This window comes from Aegilops tauschii, chromosome 2, assembly GCF_002575655.3.
Source record: "Aegilops tauschii subsp. strangulata cultivar AL8/78 chromosome 2, Aet v6.0, whole genome shotgun sequence".
NCBI classification, from domain to species: Eukaryota; Viridiplantae; Streptophyta; class Magnoliopsida; order Poales; family Poaceae; genus Aegilops; species Aegilops tauschii.
In genome coordinates, this window is record NC_053036.3 from 472,946,691 (window position 1) to 472,965,977 (window position 19,287).

General features: G+C 44.5%; 3 protein-coding genes and 1 non-coding gene across 5 annotated transcripts; 2 read left to right on the plus strand and 2 right to left on the minus strand.

Annotated features, from left to right (window-relative positions):
• Nucleotides 1–2,623: 2,623 nt before the first annotated feature.
• TRNAI-AAU (transfer RNA isoleucine (anticodon AAU)) lies at nt 2,624–2,697 on the minus strand. The gene has a single exon. It is a non-coding gene; the product is annotated as a tRNA-Ile (tRNA).
• Nucleotides 2,698–2,997: 300 nt separating this feature from the next.
• Nucleotides 2,998–4,686, minus strand: LOC109742179 (peroxygenase). The gene is made up of 6 exons (XM_020301266.4): nt 4,256–4,686; nt 4,027–4,179; nt 3,833–3,918; nt 3,651–3,745; nt 3,443–3,568; nt 2,998–3,318 (listed from the first exon to the last, which is right to left on the minus strand). The coding sequence occupies exons 1-6, from the start codon at nt 4,548–4,550 to the stop codon at nt 3,168–3,170; spliced, it is 906 nt and encodes a 301-aa protein (XP_020156855.1). The 5' UTR covers nt 4,551–4,686; the 3' UTR covers nt 2,998–3,167.
• Nucleotides 4,687–8,019: 3,333 nt separating this feature from the next.
• LOC109742161 (G-type lectin S-receptor-like serine/threonine-protein kinase At2g19130) lies at nt 8,020–18,032 on the plus strand. 2 transcript variants are annotated; one of them, XM_040399443.3, is made up of 3 exons: nt 8,020–8,391; nt 13,134–13,192; nt 14,957–18,032. In XM_040399443.3, exon 3 carries the CDS (start codon nt 15,375–15,377, stop codon nt 17,928–17,930), a length of 2,556 nt encoding a protein of 851 aa, XP_040255377.1. In that variant the 5' UTR covers nt 8,020–8,391; nt 13,134–13,192; nt 14,957–15,374; the 3' UTR covers nt 17,931–18,032. The 2 variants fall into 2 exon arrangements, 1 of the variants encoding a protein (XP_040255377.1); XR_012203095.1 differs by lacking the exons at nt 13,134–13,192; nt 14,957–18,032 and adding an exon at nt 12,011–12,320.
• On the plus strand, nt 8,398–11,575 carry LOC109742175 (G-type lectin S-receptor-like serine/threonine-protein kinase At2g19130). The gene has a single exon (XM_045233556.2). The coding sequence runs from the start codon at nt 9,857–9,859 to the stop codon at nt 11,348–11,350; it is 1,494 nt and encodes a 497-aa protein (XP_045089491.2). The 5' UTR covers nt 8,398–9,856; the 3' UTR covers nt 11,351–11,575.
• Nucleotides 18,033–19,287: the final 1,255 nt, after the last annotated feature.

The window sequence follows — 19,287 nt, forward strand, 5'->3', positions numbered from 1 at the left end:
ATCAGCATTGTAGTGGACATATGCTCTTTGTACTAAATTTGATGTAGTGGACATATGCTCTTTGTACTAAATTTGATGTTTTCTACTGAACTATATTTAGCTTGTAATGGATTTCGATTCTTTGTACCAAACTAATGCAGCTTGTAATGGATTTTGATTCTTTGTACCAGACTAATGCTCCCTGAGAAATAGCAGACGCTGGATCATTGCCTTAGACAGTCTTCCTCATGTGTCTTTGAGAAATCATTTTTTGTACCACCTTCATTGCAATTCCTCATGTGTCTTTGAGAAATTCTAATGCTGGATCAGTGGCTCAATTTTTCCTTTTGTATCTATTTGGCGCCGCTCTACCTATATCTTTTTTCCCACCTTCATTGCAATTACGAATACAACGTTTGGTCGGACATAAGGTTGGACTGCTTTGAGTTGTTTACATGGCTCGCTTTGAGTTGTTTTAATTTTGATGAAAATGCCCATTGGATTGTTGCATCCTGATGTTGTTCTTGCATCTTTGATTTGATACCTTTATTACCAGCTTGGATACAACCGCATCCGGCAGGGGTGCGGGGTGCGGCAAGCCGCAGTTTCCATCTAGTATTCATGGCCATGGCAGGAATTTGAGTCATAGGGCACAAGCATATTCCCAAAATTTATAATTGTTTTTGACATTTTTTGTTGTGATCACCGTAAGAAAATTTTGCGAACAAATGATTTTGGTGATTCTTCGGGACGCAAGAAAATAAACTGCAACTTCAAAAATCTTGATTATCAACTTCTATACAAAACCTACTTTTTCTATTTGCAAAAAAATATATTATTTTTGGCACAGATGACCGTGCATAAAAAGAGTTGGCCCATACAGGTCTCGAACCTGTGACCTTCACCGACTCCCAACCCTCGCGAGCTCGGACCCTCGCCGCCTTCTTCGCTTCTCGGACCCTCTCGTGTTCCTCATTGGTGTGCGCAGCCACACCAGTGCTGCCCCAATTCCCGCGCCGTCAAGCCCATTTCCCTCGCCCCTAACCTAGGGTTGGGCGAGCTCGTTGTCGTCCGCCTCGTTGGCCCACCTACTGTGCACCGGGGAGGAGCTTTTCCCTGGGAAGACGCATATATCATTGTCGTTCCATCAGGAGGAGGGCACCATCACCCAGCCACCCGGTTGCTCTCTCTCTCCCTCTCTCTGATCTCAACTTGATTTCCTCATTTTTTAGTACTGTATTTTTTTTTGCGGATACATTTTTTAGTACTGTAGGCTGTGCTTATCAAGTTGTAATTGTTTATGGTGTTTTTTAATATACGTTTTTGAAATCTAATCTCTTTGTGCTGAATTAGTTGTTGTGGTCACAAGTTAATCTTTTTGCATGTCTTCATTGAAGGAGGCTTGCGGGTTTACCTTAAGCATCTTATCTTAAACAATGGTTAACATTAACTATTTGATTAGGCACCCAGTAGAGGTTTACTTATCATTGAATAGTTAGGCACCCAGTAAAGGTTTACCTATCATTGTATCAAGGAGCTTAATGTTTCCATTTGCTAAGCAAAGTTCTAAGATATTTCATCATAATTATCTAATTGTAATGTTTGTATGATGCAGGACTAATATCTTGCGATGTGGCTTTCTTGTATCCCATTTGCCCTGCTGCTCCTGAAAGAGATACCATTTTGTTGCTGCTCCTGAAAGAGATACCATTTTGTTGGTGTTTACTGGTTAATCCTTTTGCATATTTTTATGGATGGATACTCGATGTGCTGGGTTCATATCGTTGCTGATACTTGCCTTCTCTTGCTGATTTCCCAAATCATGCACATAGCTATTTTAGTATGGGTTAGGCAATATCCCTTTGTAAAAAAGTATATATGTATGTCACCTTTTGTATGAGTGAAATATTCATCAGCATTGTAGTGGACATATGCTCTTTGTACTAAATTTGATGTAGTGGACATATGCTCTTTGTACTAAATTTGATGTTTTCTACTGAACTATATTTAGCTTGTCATGGATTTCGATTCTTTGTACCAGACTAATGCAGCTTGTAATGGATTTCGATTCTTTGTACCAGACTAATGCTCCCTGAGAAATAGCAGACGCTGGATCATTGCCTTAGACAGTCTTCCTCATGTGTCTTTAAGAAATCATTTTTTGTACCACCTTCACTGCAATTCCTCATGTGTCGGGACGCAAGAAAATAAACTGCAACTTCAAAAATCTTGATTATCAACGTCTATACAAAACCTACTTTTTCTATTTGCAAAAAAAAAACTATTATTTTTGGCACAGATGACCATGCATAAAAATCATTTTTTGTACCACCTTCACTGCAATTCCTCATGTGTCGGGACGCAAGAAAATAAACTGCAACTTCAAAAATCTTGATTATCAACGTCTATACAAAACCTACTTTTTCTATTTGCAAAAAAAAAACTATTATTTTTGGCACAGATGACCATGCATAAAAATCATTTTTTGTACCACCTTCACTGCAATTCCTCATGTGTCGGGACGCAAGAAAATAAACTGCAACTTCAAAAATCTTGATTATCAACGTCTATACAAAACCTACTTTTTCTATTTGCAAAAAAAAAACTATTATTTTTGGCACAGATGACCGTGCATAAAAAGAGTTGGCCCATACAGGTCTCGAACCTGTGACCTTCGCGTTATTAGCACGACGCTCTAACCAGCTGAGCTAATAGGCCTTGTTGTTACTTTTGTCCCAAACCAGGTTATATAAATAATGTTTGTACGTCTCTAGTTGGTCCCAAATCCGCTCTAACCATTGTTTTTCCGAGAGTAACCACAGAACCATTGTGAAGGACGCGCGGTTCCTCCACCTGCCGCGCACCGACTAATCCGGATCCTCCAACGCACGACCTAGTACACCAGAGCGACCGCCCTTGCCATCCTGATCCTCGGCCTTATCTATCTGCAATGAATCGACGCTCCGGCCGGTGGAAGAGGCTAAACACACAAACCATGGAAGGACGGGAGACCGGACGGGGCTAAACATACAAACCATGGCATATATCACGTTATTTATGTTTTCATTTCGCCACACCAGCGGCACACCGCATGGATCTGTGGCCTGCTGTACATCACACACACGGACACGGAAAGCATCACAGGTGGGTGCAGCTCCGACCATGCGAGTTTCACCGTCGACTGTGATCTAGGACATCTTGACGTGCTCCATGCGCTGCCTCTCCATGTACTCGAAGAGGCTGCCGTCGTACATGCGCCGGATGGCCTCCCTCGACAGGTACCCTTCGTCGTCCCGAGCCAGCACGTACAGGAACGACCACTCCAGCTTCATCGCCACCCTGCATCCGTCCATCCATCCATCCCATCTCACACCAGTTAGCTATACAACAACATAGCCGCAGCATGCAGCAACTGAAACTGAAGGTTCATTCATGCTGATCGTCGAGTAAATTAGCCAGTTACCAGCCGAAGAAATCGAACACCTCCCGGCACCCCTCGGTCATCCGCCACAGCTCCCTGTAGCTGAGCCTGTCCGGGTACGTGCGGGCGTACTTGCTGAAGATGTTCTCGAAATTCACCGGCATGAACCTGCACAACACCACAAACATTTCACATTCGCCGCCAGCCCGTCAGTGCATAATTAACAGTAACTACTACTAGTACAACATACCGGCCCTCTTTGTCATAGGTCCCCGAATCACTCCCGTGCTTGCTCTTGTGGATGTTGTGCACGTAGATCGGGAAGAGAGGGTTCGGCAGCCAACCCTGCACAGCCACAAAAACGCAGTCAATACATACAAAGACTGAATGAAACACGGTGTGATTTCTCAAGTTCTTTGATAGCTCACTCACGGGCAGGGTGGGATAGCTCATGACCAGGTTCACCAGAAACGCGATGAAGGCGGACATGAACACGTTGAACCCAACCGCACGGCATCCTACATCAATCGTACATGGACAAAAGAGAAGACCTTAAAAATGTCTTCTGCGCTGGCCGAACTGAAATCACAAATCAAGACGAAGCGCGGTGCAGCACACGTACGTACCATCGTAAGTCTCCCAGGGATAGATGATGCCGTTGTTGTCGCGGTCGAAGAAGGCGACGTGCTGCTGCAGCACGCTCATGTTGTGGTGCTGGTGATCATCCGTCGTCCCCTCCGGGTGGTACATGTCCGGAGCCGCCAAAGCCCTCGCCAAATCTGCTCGGCCCAGTTATTAACATCATAACATGTCAGTCAAAAACCGAAAGGGCAGACGTATGTATGCGTTGCTCACAGGGCTTGGGGACGTGCTCCTCGAGGTCGCCGCGGACGGGGCGCTCCACGGTGACCGGCGCCTGCATCGCGACGATCTTCAGGGAGTCCTTCCCGTCGATGCCGCGGAAGTCCCCGACCTTGCCGCCCGCGTCGCCATGCCCGTCCGTCCTGCTCGCGCCGCGGTGGCCGACGCCGCCGGCGGTGTCGTGGTCGCTCTTCCCCTCGCGGACGACGTGGACGTCCGCGGCGTCGCCCTTCCCGTCCGTCCTGCTCGCGTCACGGACCTCGACGACCTTGCGCCCCTTGGTGGCCATCTTCGCCGCCCTGCGACGGCGCACCAGAATCGGGTGGCAACCGATGAACCGTGAGCGGAATCGTGGAGAAGATGGCTTGCAGGCAAGCTGTGGAGTGATGCCTCTGCTACCGAGGTTAACAGTGTGTGGGGGGAGTGGCGCCGAGGCCGCGCAGCCATATAAAGCGGCTCAGAGCCCGTGGTACGTGGCGGCGACGGCACGACGTGGGCGCGTGCATGGTGCTGCGGCCCTGCTCGGCCGTAACGTGTCGCTGGGCGGCGCACCTACCCACGGAATCGTCGTGTCCCGAGGTTTCTCATGGCATCTCGAGGGCTTGAGTAAAGCACTCCGGTCGTCGTCGAGCGGGGGCGGCTTTGTCTCGCCTTTGGCGGAAAGGTATGTACCGTCGCATCTGCTGCTACTTGTAAATGGGTCAGGCCTATAAGCGCGCACATCAAGCTCTGTTTATATTTCGAAATGTTCTACGTGTAAATACTTCAAAAATATTATCTTAAATTTTTAAAAACGTTCATACGCGTTAAAAATGTTGATGCAGTGTTTAAAATGTTCGTGAAACTTAATTTTTTTGCGGGTGAAACTGTTTTTATACCATTAAAAAAAGGTTCACGTGTTTAAAATGTTTGCGTGATTAAAAAAATGTTGCCATTTTTAAAAAATGTTCACGCGTTTCAAAAATATGTTTGTCACATTTGCAAAGAAAACATTGATACAATGTAAAAAAATGTTCAAGTGGTTAAAAAATGCTTTTTACCATTCAACAAAATATTTTTGAAAAAAAAAGTTCGTGCATCCCAATAATATGTTCGTGGTCTTCAAAAATGTTTATACAATGTTAAAAAAGTTCACCTACTTTAAAAAATGTTTCATACCATTCAAAAAATGTTCGATGCATATTTGATTTTTTTGCATTTATTTCAAACAAAAATCAAATATGTATTAGTTAAGATGTTCATCATGCATTTGAGAAATGTTGAATGTGTATCAAAAAGATGTTCCACGGGTATGAAAAAATGTAGATCATATATTGAAAATATTGGACATGTATTTGAAAAAAAAACTAAAAATTTGAAGAACCCTGAAGAACAACGATATAAGAAAGAAAGAAAGAAAGAAAGCCGATGAAAACTGATAAGAAAAACACAAACCTCGTGCCAATGAAAGAAACACAAACCTTCTAAAACTGGACCGAACCAGTCCTTTAAAAGCTTCAAAAAATCGCTCTTGGCTACTACAGTACTGAGCTAGCCCACTAACCTCGTGCCAAAGGTGAGACTGAAGGATTCCCTCGGTGATATAACTCTGACGGTCATCAGAAGTCAAGAAAAACGGTAAAGTTATAACCATGGGCTTCTCGTTTCCTACATCCCAAACGTAAATGTCTAAGGGCACATAGGGCATCATCGGATTCTTGTCATTGAAGTTGAGGATGTGGGCCTTGAATTCTCGTCCTGCTTATATAGCCCATATAATACAAACAATATATAATATAATACAAAACTAAATTGTGTAGCATTCAGATTTCCTCCATTTTTTGGGGGGTGTCATGGGATTAACGAGCGCTTGACAACTGTTTTTGCTCCTGATTTGTTGTACATCGATTTCTTTGATTTGGTTGAGGTAAATTGTTTGCGGTCAACATTGGATATTTCCAGCCACTCTGCACTTATCTTGCATTATCTGAAAAATTCTGACATCTCTCTCTCTCTCTCTCTCTCTCTCTCTCTCTCTCTCTCTCTCTCTCTCTCTCTCTCTCTCTCTCTCTCATCTCCCTGATCAAGGTGGCGCCCTCCTCGCCTTTCCTTCACCACTCCACATCTCTCTCATGGCAGTGCTTCAACTCTTCCCATTCGGGTCCTTTTGTGCTCACCGGTGACTCACATCAGAGAAGCCGCTTCGGCGACTTGAAGTGGAGAGGGAGGCGAGGCCAGCAACAAGCACCTAGGTCAGGTCACCCACGGCGACATCATCATGTGTCAGGATTCATCCTTGAGTCGTGTCATTGCGACTCGGAGAGCGTTGGAAGCTAAGAGACATGAACGAGCAGTCCTATCGCTGGATGTTTACTATCCATATCACGAGAATCTAGGAGTATAGGAGTTAAGACTTTACTAAACTCTGTGAGCTGGACTTTGTATTTCTTTCATGACCTCCTTCTCCAATCTGCGGCTACTGTGGTCATGTATCGACGGGCAGAAAGACAAGCGGTTACAAAGGCGTGCCTCATAATATATGCATAACGTATGAACCTTCCTCATACATATGTATGTTTATTAAAAACTATCGCATAATTATTGTAGTAGGTTAATCCATGATTTACCTGCCCATATATTAATGTGATTATGTAAAAAAGTTAGTAACTCGTTAACTGGTAGTTGGGCGGTTGGCTGCTGAGTAGGGGATTAATAGGCCAATTGACAAGTTAATCGGTCATTTAATCAATCAATTGGTCAATTTATCAGTTTATCGACTACTCGTGAATTAATCGACAAGTTAACTAGTTACTTGGACAAATTCTTAAACAAGGAATACTTATCCTCTGTTTCTTAATAAATATACAACCCGATACAACCCACCGGTTAATAGATGCAACATAAGTTAGTCACGCATTTAAGTCATAAATTATATTTTTCTGCATTAGTGTATGCATGCAACGCTGTCATATCATCAGTTCCTAGCCATATGCCCGATGCTTTTTTCCAAATATTTTATTTTTAATAACCGAGCTAACGCCGCGCGACGGTAAGTGTCTGTGGTTGGACAGTTATTTCTTGATTCAGGTCGCGCGCCGGTCAAGACGTACTTTGGATACATCCCTCACATTATCGTGTCGGAAGCACATCCTAATAGGTGTCTTCTAATGCACAGATTAATATCATGATGACCCCGAGTATAAATCTAGGGTTGTGAGAGTAAGACCTCATACTCATGCATGTTTTAATTTTAGTGTTTACACCTCTAAGATTAATTGTTAAAGGTCTGATTTAACAAAGACTTGACTCTTATGGGTTTAATAACTCGGAATTACTCCTTAAGAAAAGGCAGGGAACTTTTCTGCTATCCAAACCGGATCTTAAAGGGCATCAAATGGATCAATAAGAATAAGAGGTTGAAAAATTGAGGCGATTTTAGAAAACAACGACAAAGTCAAACATACAATAAAAAATATGGGTGACCACCACCGATGGGTCCTCCGGGTCCGGGTCCGGCGGGACTGTGAACATCTCCACCAGTACCTCTGGCTTCATCGTGGCGATGTACGAGAAATGAGAGGGAACTGGGTGGGTGGCAACGGCGACCAAAGCAGAGACAACGGGTCCGAATCATATTGTCTGGACATTTACAAACATTTTGATGCACGGGTTTAAAAATGCCCTAACCTTATATTTTTTTAAGCAAGGGAGACAAACAATGGAGTCCGAAAAAACAATGGAGTGGTGTATTACACATCATTTACATGAGTTTCATCCATCCGACGGCTGTGAACCAATCGGTAAAAATCATTTATCACCGTGGGACTCAGTCTGCCGCCGCTCTCCCTCTGACGGCCGCCGGACCTCACCCTCACATCACCTTCTGCCGGTGGCCGGCGGCGCCGACGCTGCGAATCACGCGGGGGGCGGGGGCGGGGGTGGCAACCGTCGGTAGTGGAGGCGTGGAGGTGGGGGACGGGCCACACCACGGCAGGCGGTGACATTCAGGCTTGGCTGGCGGCGGAACAATGGAGAGGCCGGCGAGCTGCCGAGTCTCCGTCACGCGGGCTCCATTTACTTTCATTCCGGTAGTTCACGGCGGCGGCGGCCTCCCTGATTCGGATCTACAAGCTGAACAATGGCTGCTGCTGGTGAGCTTTCTCTTCTGATTCTCTTCCTCTACAAAGAAAGTTAAACTACCCAGGCTCTTACATACCATCCTGTTCTACATCAGACTGTCGATTGTTATTTCTTCTCTATCTGAAAAAAGGATAGATTTTGTTTATTATTTGCTGCTTCATGTGTTTCCATTCTTCCTATTCTGCCAATATACAAGAGGAGGCAGCCTATTCTTTTAGATATATATCGATGTATGCTTCATTTCCTTTCCCCTGAACTTGGAAATGCTACAGACGAAAAGCTTGCCTGCAGTTAGGTTTCTGAGTCGCTTTCTGACCTTCTGCACTATGAGGGAAGTTGGATTTCATTTCAGTCATGAAGGGGTGAATCCAGTGAGCACTCTGAAGTGGCTCCAGTCGATCACTGTAGTGGATGCTTCATTGGAAGTCAACCTTGGTGTGCCTCATGCGGGGCAGCACACGGTTTTCATGGCAATACTGCCAGCGCCTTGCTCCTTGTATTGTATACAGAGATGATAGCCCCAAGTCCAAGTGGGTATGCAGCTACCCAGCTCAAGTGGCAGCCCAAGTGGGTATACGTAGCTAGTGCTGTCCTAGTCAGTAGTCACCAATCTTGACTTCCCCTGCCTCCATGCTTGTTCACACTCATGTCCTCTTCCATGTTAGGACTGAGATCCAGTGACTTCGCTTGGTGAAGTCACGTTGCAACTTTAGGCTCTTCATCTCCATCCAAAACAGATCCAATGGTCCATATCACACAAAGGCAAAAGCCCTCAGCACTTAGCAGTTTTGGACGAGTGCAGGCTGAAGAAAAGAGTTCGCGGGAATCTGCTCCGCTCTCCCGCGCCGCGCGGCGTCTCGGACAGGGTTGGCTATTGGTGCTGCCGTTCTCTTGAACAGTGGAAACCTTGCCCTTACAGTCACAGAGAGCCCATCATCATCTGACCTACCGTTGTGGCAGAGCTTTGATTACCCAACAGATATTTTTCTTCCTGGTTCCAAGTTTGGCCGGAACAAGGTCACCGGCTTGATTCATCAGAGCATCTCAAAGAAGAGCCTCATTGATCCGGGTCTTGGCTCATACAGCATTGAACTAGAAGAAACCAAGGGGATCGTCCTCAAGCGCCGCAACCCCTTGGTAGTGTATTGGCACTGGGCATCCTCCAAAACATCATCGTTGAGTCTTATACCAATACTCAATTCCATTCTGGATTTGGATCCACGGACCAAAGGTTTGATTAACACAACATATGTTGATAACAACCAAGAGGAGTACTACACGTACACTTCACCGAATGAATCATCTCCCACATTTGTCTCACTAGACATCTCTGGTCTGATAAAGCTGAATGTTTGGTCACAAGCCAACCAGTCTTGGCAAATTATATATACCCAGCCTGCCGATCCCTGCACTCCGGCTGCTACCTGTGGACCTTTCACAGTCTGCAACGGCATTGCACAGCCATTCTGTGACTGTATGATGAACTTCTCTCAGAAGTCACCTCTGGATTGGGAGTTTAATGATCGAACAGGAGGATGCATCAGAAGTACACCGTTACACTGCAACACTAGTAGTAACAACAAAAACATCACAAGTTCAACAGACATGTTCCACTCCATTGCTCAAGTTACATTGCCCTACAACCCGCAAAGCATAGACTTTGCTAACACACAGAGCGAATGCGAAGAAGCTTGTCTCAGTTCCTGCTCCTGCACTGCTTATTCCTATAACAGTAGCAGATGCTCTGTCTGGCATGGGGAATTGCTTAGTGTAAATCTGAATGATGGGATTGATAATACTTCTGAAGATGTTCTTTACCTTCGCCTTGCTGCCAAAGATTTGCTGCCAAGTTTGAGAAAAAACAAAAGAAAACCAAACGTCGGAGTGGTCACTGCTGCAAGCATTTTTGGTTTTGGGTTACTAATGCTCATGGTGTTGTTACTTATTTGGAGGAACAAATTCAAGTGGTGTGGTTCCCCTTTATACGACAATCAAGGTAGTGCTGGTGGGATTATAGCCTTCAGATACACCGAATTAGTTCATGCCACTAAAAACTTCTCAGAAAAGCTTGGAGGAGGTGGTTTTGGTTCAGTATACAAGGGAGTGTTAAGTGACTTGAAGACTACTATAGCAGTGAAAAAGCTTGATGGTGCTCAGCAAGGAGAGAAGAAATTCAGGGCCGAGGTGAGCTCAATTGGACTGATCCAACATATCAATCTTGTCAAATTGATTGGTTTCTGCTGCGAAGGTGATCACAGATTACTTGTATACGAACACATATTAAATGGGTCTCTTGACGGTCATCTATTTAAGAAGAGCAATAATGCCGATGCTGCTGTCCTAAACTGGAACAGCAGATATCAGATAACCTTAGGAGTTGCCAGAGGGTTGTCCTACTTGCATCAGAGTTGCCATGAATGCATCATACACTGTGATGTTAAGCCAGAAAACATACTTGTGGACACATCATTTGTTCCTAAAGTTGCAGACTTTGGGTTGGCAGCGTTTGTGGGAAGGGATTTTAGCCGAATTCTAACTACATTCAGAGGAACTGCAGGCTATCTTGCCCCAGAGTGGCTTACCGGAGTTGCTATTACACCGAAAGTTGATGTTTATGGCTTTGGCATGGTGCTGCTGGAGGTCTTATCAGGAAGGAGGAATTCACCTGAAATATACAACACTAGCAGCAGCGGCAGTTACCGTGTTGAATATTTCTCGGTGCAAGCCATCAGCAAGCTTCATGGGGGAGATGTGAAGAGTTTGGTGGATCCACGGTTGCATGGTGACTTCAATTTGGAAGAGGCTGAAAGGGTTTGCAAAGTTGCAGGTTGGTGCATCCAAGATAATGAGTTTGATCGGCCGACGATGGGTGAAGTCGTCCGGGTTCTCGAGGGTCTACAGGAGATTGATGTGCCCCCGATGCCAAGACTACTTGCAGCTATAACGGCACAACCTGGTGCTGCAACTTGAGTGTAATAATAACTAGCAGTCGATGCTAATAATATCTGTTAATTTCAGCAAATTTTAGAGTTTTAGTAATGTTGAGAGGAAGGAATAAAGGAAGGCAAAGCTGGTATGCTAATTAAATTATCTCTTATTCAGTGCCGTATGTAATCAAGCATTGTAGCAAAATATGGCAGACCTAGAAATATGTGTATGTTTTGTTGATGGGATAGTTTGATACCTATCTTTAAATCGAAGGAAGATGTCAATGTACATGTATGCCACAACCCATTCTTGATCAAGAGTACGCATGGCCTGGTCATCCCTCATGCTCACTTGATGGTGTGTTGTTCTGGTACGAAACCGAGTGGCCTGGCCCTACACCTGCGCGACGAAATTTGCGGCAGGCTCCAGTGCGGCATGGATGCGAAGTAAAATATGGGTACAAATGAAGGAATCCAGGTTTGAAGACGGTCAAAGGTGACATGACGGTATGTAATATGTTGACTATTGCCACATATAAACTCACATAATGTCTGCTAAACTTTCTGCTATGGCCATCTTCTCTTGAGGATATGATTGCCTTTTGAGTTTTTTGGAGATTATAGTGATGATATAATTCTTATTTCACATATACCATACTATGTAAGACAAGGAATGTGATCGCACTATTATTTATTTCTGTAGAATGATTTTGCTCCAAGGTCATGAGGCTATTACATTCAGTCCCCTGGAAGAAAGCAACCACAGATGACAGTAAGGTTCATAACCCTGCTAGGGAGAGCATAACAAGTGACATTCAGTCCATGGTGACAAAGCAATGAAGAAACATCCTCCTACTGGACAACACCTTTGGTTTTAAGCATCCTAAATTTTGCAAATTTGGTAAAGATTCCCCATCAGCAACAAACAGCTGTTTCTCTTCTGATTGCCGCAGTTTTTTCTCCTTTTGTAATGTCTGCAAATGTTTTGATGAATATATGTGCTGCGTTTAGTATTTGCGCATCTGGAAAGGAGCATGAAGCACAGGCTTTTCAAGGCACTGCACTGCACTGTTTTTGCCTGCTCATATTAAATTGCCGAGAGCAGAAGTGCAGCCAGTCATCCTCAGTAAACACATCTAGGTGAAAGTTGAGGTGTTCTTTTCAGACTTGGGATGGTAACTTCAGAACTTCTAATTACAATGCAGGGACAGGTTACTAATAGCTTGCTTAGGCAAGATGCCAGCTATAGTTTAAATATTTTTTTCTAGAAAATTAAATAATTGATTTCAAACTGTACCTAATGAAGAGACCGCATATACCATATAATCGCTTGGTATATCCAATTTTTTATCTGAGGCCTTTTGTTATTCTACCAGTGTAAAAGAGGCAGCCTATTCTTATCTATGGGTGTTATGCTTTATTTGCTCTATCCTAAACTTGGAAATGTTTTTTTTCATGAAAATGCAAAAGTTTTGTGTCGTGAGGCATTGTCAGTAGAAAAAGTTATGTACATGCCCTACAAAGGGCAACTCCCAAAAATTACAACGCTACACTCCTAAGCGCTAGGCACCACCAGAAGAAGCGCCACCAATCAGACCGTCCCTGCTTTAGCCCACTGACAATGTCGGGTCTCTCATTGTCAAGCGCGCATCTTTCTTTCTTTAGAATGATTTGCTCCAATGGCTAATTATGAGGTTATTATATGCATTCATAAATTTGTTATAGATTCTCCACCAAGCAGCAAAGAACTGTTTCTATTCTGATTGCCATTTTTTTTCCTTTCTACTGTTTGGAAATGCTTTGATGAATTTATGCGCTGTGTTTAGGTGTTTTCCTTTGAAAGCATAGGCATCTGGAAGTGGGCATGAACTACATGATTTTCAAGGTACTGAATTGCACTATGCTTATGTGTTCATACTAAATTGCCTAGAACAAAAGCTGCAGCGAATCATCCCCAATAAAAACATCTAGGTGATAGTTCAGGTGTTTTTCTATAGACACGGGATGGTAACTTCAGAACTTCTAATTACCGTGGATAAGTTACTATTAGCATGCTTAGGCAAGATGCCAGGTGTAGATTAAATAATTGTTTTCAGACTGTGCCTAATTATGTCTGTTGCTATTTTCTTATTCTGCCAATGTAGAATAGGCAGCCTATTCTACTCTATGAGTGCTATGCATTATTTCCTTTATCCTAAACTTGGAAATGCTATAAGGGAAAAAGCTTGGCAGTTAGGTTCCTGAGTAAGTAGCTTTCTGTCTTACATTCTGTAGAATTAACTACCATTGCCCTTACAAGCATGATGCAGAGAATCGACTGGCTTCACAATAGGCGCGTGATCAACCAAATGAGAGTGACGGAGTAAATAGTTCAATGAACTCATATTGAAACTGAAAGAGACCTTGGTCCAATGAGCCTGGGACACACGGTCCCATAGCTTGTCAAAGTATAAGTTGAATTTCAGTCCTGCAGACGTGAGTCTGGTACTCTGATGTTGGCACTATAGCCACTGTCTCTTGTGTGTTTTAAGTTTGCCAACTTTAGCTTCCAACTTTTTGTTATAATTCTGTCTGTGGTCGCGTTTTTTTTGGGGAGTTTTGGTTAGTCTATTGCATTGATATCTGTTGAATTTGCATTTGTAATATATTCATTGTAGCAAATATTCGGGGGTTGGATTTAAAAAAATTGTATGGTAAGGTACCACTTGCCATATAGCACTAGAATATTGAAAGATCTGCCTGGTAAGCTTGGTGGAAACCTCATGATCGACTTGACTGTGACCGTGGTTGTCCATGGCTGGCTCCATTCAGCCACTTGGTGGAAGCTTCATTGATGCTCCTCCTTGTAGGCAAGCTAAACCAGCACATGTTTGTATCACAATATCTCCATTATATATAGAGAGATAGATAGCACCGAATGGGTGAACAGCTACCCATCTCAAGTTGCCATGCCAAGTGGGTACGTAGCTAGTGCCGCCGTAGTCGCTAATCTTGACTTCCCCCCGTCAGTCATCTTATGTTCTGTAGATTAGCACTCAAGTGTGATGCAGAGAATTGACTGCTTTCAGTAAGCGTGTGATAGACCAAACGAGAGGAATTGACGAATCTATGCCAAACAAGACCTTGGTCCAATGAGCCTGGGATGGTTCCATATCTTGTATATGTATTAGTTGAATTTCAGTTCAGAGATATTGCCAATACTAGCGCCGCCGCTTTTGTATAGTTTGTGCCTTTCCCCCTAGATCTATGTTATGTGTTATAAGTTACCGTTTTTCCGCCAGTTATGTGTTTTAAGTTGCCAACTTTAGTTTACAACATTTGTTGTTTTTCTCTCTGGCCACACTAATGCAGGGTGACTGTTGATATCCATTGAATTTGCATTTGTAACACAAACATTTATCTTTGTCATTATCTAAAAAAAATATTTACCTTTGTGGGTTGGTTAGTAAAATGGATATGGACAGTACTACCACCATCCCTTTTGGTTAATTTGTGTTCCTTTTCTAGTTGCTCTCCCATGTGTTTTAAGTTTGCCAACTCAACTTACAACATTTGTTATTTTTGAATGTCGTCGCATTTTTGTTGGTCTTTTGTGTTGATATCCATTGAATTTGTATTTGTAATATTCATTGAAGAAAATATTTTGCAGGTTGGATTTTTAAATTGTCTGTTGGTTAGCACTTGCCAGATATAACTAAAATACTGAAGGATCTGTTGGTGGAAGCCTCATGATTGACTTGACCTTGACCATGGTGGTTCTATGCAGCCCACTTGGTGGAAGCTTCATTGAAGGTCCTCCTTGTAGACAAGCTAATCTAGCACTTGCTTTTTATGGTAATACTTCCTTCGATTTCAAGTTGCAGCCCGAGTGGGTACGTAGCTAGTAGCCTGTCCCAATCTGAATAATTGGTCCAAAGTGGATTGTAGTGGCTTCTCTGTCAGCAGAGCATGCATGCATGCCTAACTAAGAACATTTGTAGGCTCAGCCTCTCCCATCCTGTCTATATATACACATTCTCTTCTGCCTTCTCTGAATAGCAGAGCAGAGCACATTCACATTCTTCTCCATGCCTCCCCTCTACATATTATCACTCTGGCTTCTCTTCGTGCACACTACTCCTTGGTGCTCCTCCTCTGCAACTGCAAGCAATGACACTCTCATGGCAGGCCAAGAGCTGGTCTTCGGTGACAAGCTTGTCTCGAGAAATGGCAAGTTCGCGCTTGGCTTCTTCCAGTTCCATCCAGCAAGCACCATCAGTAAGTCATCCCACAACACCACATCTCCCAGCTCCAGCTTGTGGTACCTTGGCATATGGTTCAATAAGATCCCAGTTTTCACAGCTGTATGGATTGCTAATAGGGATCAGCCCATTACCAACCCCAGTGTCAACCTAACACAGCTCAAGATATCAAGAGATGGCAATCTTGTCATAGTAAACCATGCCGCCAACAATGAATCCATTGTTTGGTCCACTCACATTGTCAATAATAGGACACACAGCAGCATCAAAGCCACTAGTTCTGCCGTTCTCTTGAACAGTGGAAACCTTGTCCTCAAAGAGAGCCGGTCATCTGACCTACTGGCATGGCAGAGCTTCGACTACCCAACAGATGTTGTGCTTGCTGGTGCTAAGTTAGGCCGAAACAAGGTCACTAGTTTCACTCGCCAACCCATCTCAAGGAAGAGCCTCATTGATCCGGGGCTCGGTTCATACAGCATTGAATTAGAAGACACCAGGGGGCTTGTCCTCAGTCGCCGCAACAACCCATCTGTAGTGTATTGGCAGTATGCATCCTCCACAACATCATCATTCAATCTTGTACGAGTACTCAACTCACTGCTTGATTCGAATTCTCTGACCAAAGGTTTATATAACCTAGTATATGTTGATAACGACCAAGAGGAGTACTACATGTACACTTCACACAATGAATCATCGCCTTCTGTATTTGTCTCACTAGACATGTCTGGTCAGATAAAGCTGAATCATTGGTCGCAAGCTAATCAGTCTTGGCAAATCATATATGCCCAACCTGACGATCCCTGCAACCCGCCTGCTGCCTGTGGACCTTTTACGGTCTGCAGAGGCAATCCAAATCCATCATGTAACTGCATGGAGAGCTTCTCTCAGAAGTCGCCGCAGGATTGGAAGTTTCAAGATCGAACAGGAGGATGCATCAGAAATACACCTTTGCATTGCACTAGTGACAAAAACATCACAAGTTCAACAGACATGTTCCAGCCCATTGCTCAAGTTACATTGCCCTACAGTCCACAAATCATAGCCGTTGCTACCACTCAGAGCGAATGCGAAGCAACTTGTCTCGGTTCCTGCTCCTGCACTGCCTATTCCTATAATGATAGCAAATGCTCTGTCTGGAACGGGGAGTTGCTTAGTGTAACTCTTAGTGATGGCATTGAATACACTTCTAAAGATGTTCTTTATCTTCGTCTTGCTGCCAAAGATTTCATGCCAAGTTTGAGGAAAAACAAAAGAAAACCGAACGTTGGAGTTGTTACCGCTGCAAGCATTATTGGCTTTGGGTTACTCATGCTCATGTTTCTGTTACTGATTTGGAGGAACAGATTTAAGTGGTGTGGTTTCCTTCCATTACACTATGACAATCAAGGCAGTGTTGGTGGGATTATAGCCTTCAGATATACTGATTTAGTTCGTGCTACTAAAAACTTCTCTGAGAAGCTGGGTGGTGGAGGTTTTGGTTCTGTATACAAGGGGATGTTAAGTGACTCGAAGACTACTGTAGCAGTGAAAAGGCTTGATGGTGCCCGTCAAGGGGAGAAGCAGTTCAGGGCCGAGGTGAGTTCAATTGGACTGATCCAACATATCAACCTTGTGAAATTGGTTGGTTTCTGCTGCGAAGGTGATCACAGATTACTTGTGTACGAGCACATGTTAAATGGTTCTCTTGATGGTCATCTGTTTAAGAAGAGCAATAATGTTGATGCTGTTGTGCTAAACTGGAACACCAGATATCAGATATCCCTAGGAATTGCCAGAGGATTGTCCTACTTGCATCAGAGTTGTCGCGAGTGCATCATACACTGCGATATTAAGCCAGAGAACATACTTGTGGATGCATCATTTATTCCTAAAGTCGCAGACTTTGGATTGGCAGCATTTGTGGGGAGGGATTTCAGCCGAATTCTCACTTCATTCAGAGGAACGGTAGGTTATCTTGCCCCAGAGTGGCTTAGCGGAGTGGCGATCACACCAAAAGTCGACGTTTACGGCTTCGGCATGGTCCTGCTGGAAATTATATCAGGAAGGAGGAATTCCTCACCAGCAATATCACACAACACTGAGAGCAGCAGCAACAGTTACCAACATCACGAATATTTCCCTGTGCAAGCCATCAAGAAGCTTCACGAGGGAGATGTGAAAAGTTTAGTGGATACACAATTGCATGGTGACTTCAATTTGGAAGAGGCTGAAAGGGTTTGCAAAGTTGCATCGTGGTGCATCCAAGATAATGAGTTTGATCGACCGACTATGAGTGAAGTGGTCCGTGTTCTCGAGGGTCTACAAGAGATTGATATACCCCCAATGCCAAGACTCCTTGCAGCTATGATGGAACAATCTGATGCTGCAACTTCAATGTAATAATAATAACTCAGAGAGAGTATCTACATTTTTTTTAAGTTGTAATGTGGAGAACAAGGAATAAAAGGAGGCAAGCTTGCGATCTCCAAATCGTCTGTTATTTACTTATCTTATATATAGTACTCCCTCCATCACAGTATATAGGGCGCCGATGGCGTCGCTCTGGGACCAAGGTGCCTTCTGATAGGCAGGGATTAAGGAGTCGATTGTGCTGCGAAATTGATGGCAAGGCGCCTAATGAATCGCTAAAATGACGCTTGGTAACCTTCCCGTCCAATAAAAACTGAAACAGAGCGCATGCATTGGTGGAGCCGTTTCTGAGCGAAATTTTAGCGGGTTTCTTCCTCCTCCCGCGCCATTCCTTCCTCCTCCCGCGCCATTCCTTTCTCCCCCGCTCGGTTTCCATCTCCCGCCGATCTGCTGCCAAATACAAAATGAAAATTTTGGAGTTCAAAGCTCCCGCCGATCCGCTCTATAATTAGCTGCGGCGATGGAGGGACACGTACAGACGGCATCTTCTCTCCTCCCTCCTCTCTCCAATGGCGCCGCCGCAGCAATGTGCAGATCGCCGGCCTCCTCCTCTTGGCCTCCGTGGGCTTTCTAGGGTTGCTTTCCGGCCGAGATCGCCGCCGCCCGGAGGTCTTCCTCCTCTTGGTCTCACTGGACGCTCTGGTGCTCCTTCCTTCTCCATCGGCACGGCAGGTTTCGAGCGTCTTCCTCCTCCTACAACTTTGCCTCGATGGCGCGTCGGCCTCACACGCCCATCTCGCGCTCCGGCACCTAACGAGGCCGGTTCCTCGAACTGGAGTGCCTCCGTCGCCGAGGCCGGTACAGGCAGCGGAGGGTTCGTGGGGTTTCACCTCATCAATGGTAGCGGCAGGATCTCGTTTGGCGGTGGCGGTGGCGGCGTGATCTCGTTTGGCGGTGGCGGTGGCGGTGGCAGCGGGATATCGTTTGGCGGCGGCAGCGAGTCCCTGGACTTCACGTTCAGAACCGGCGCCGGTGCCAATCGGAGTGAAGGATCCTCCCATGGTGGAAGCAGAGAAGGTAAACCCTAGAAACCCTATAGTCTCATACATCATGCAATTTTTGTCTGTCACTTTGAATCAAGATTAAACCCTAGTTGTTTCGGTTGATGTTGATGGAGTACTCATGTTTCTGTTACTCCATGAGAATTGCATGTTTCTGTTGATGGAGTACTCGTGTTTCGGTCATGATGGAGTACTCATGTCCAGATCAATAGAGATAATTGTTTCTAAAATCACATAAACAGATTAAACCATGGAGTACTCATGTTTCTGTTGATGGAGTACTCATGTTTCGGTCATGATGGAGTACTCATGTCCAGATCAATAGA

What these genes read in the sequence shown, in the direction of transcription:
- LOC109742161 (XM_040399443.3), top strand. Translation starts at nt 15,375, where the DNA reads ATGCCTCCCCTCTACATATTATCACTCTGGCTTCTCTTCGTGCACACT.
- LOC109742175 (XM_045233556.2), top strand. Translation starts at nt 9,857, where the DNA reads ATGATGAACTTCTCTCAGAAGTCACCTCTGGATTGGGAGTTTAATGAT.
- LOC109742179 (XM_020301266.4), bottom strand. Translation starts at nt 4,550, where the DNA reads ATGGCCACCAAGGGGCGCAAGGTCGTCGAGGTCCGTGACGCGAGCAGG. An exon ending in TCCCTGGGAGACTTACGATG is followed by an intron (nt 3,919 to 4,026) that starts GTACGTACGTGT and finishes CGATTGATGTAG; the next exon opens with GATGCCGTGCGGTTGGGTTC. An exon ending in GTGTTCGATTTCTTCGGCTG is followed by an intron (nt 3,319 to 3,442) that starts GTAACTGGCTAA and finishes GGACGGATGCAG; the next exon opens with GGTGGCGATGAAGCTGGAGT.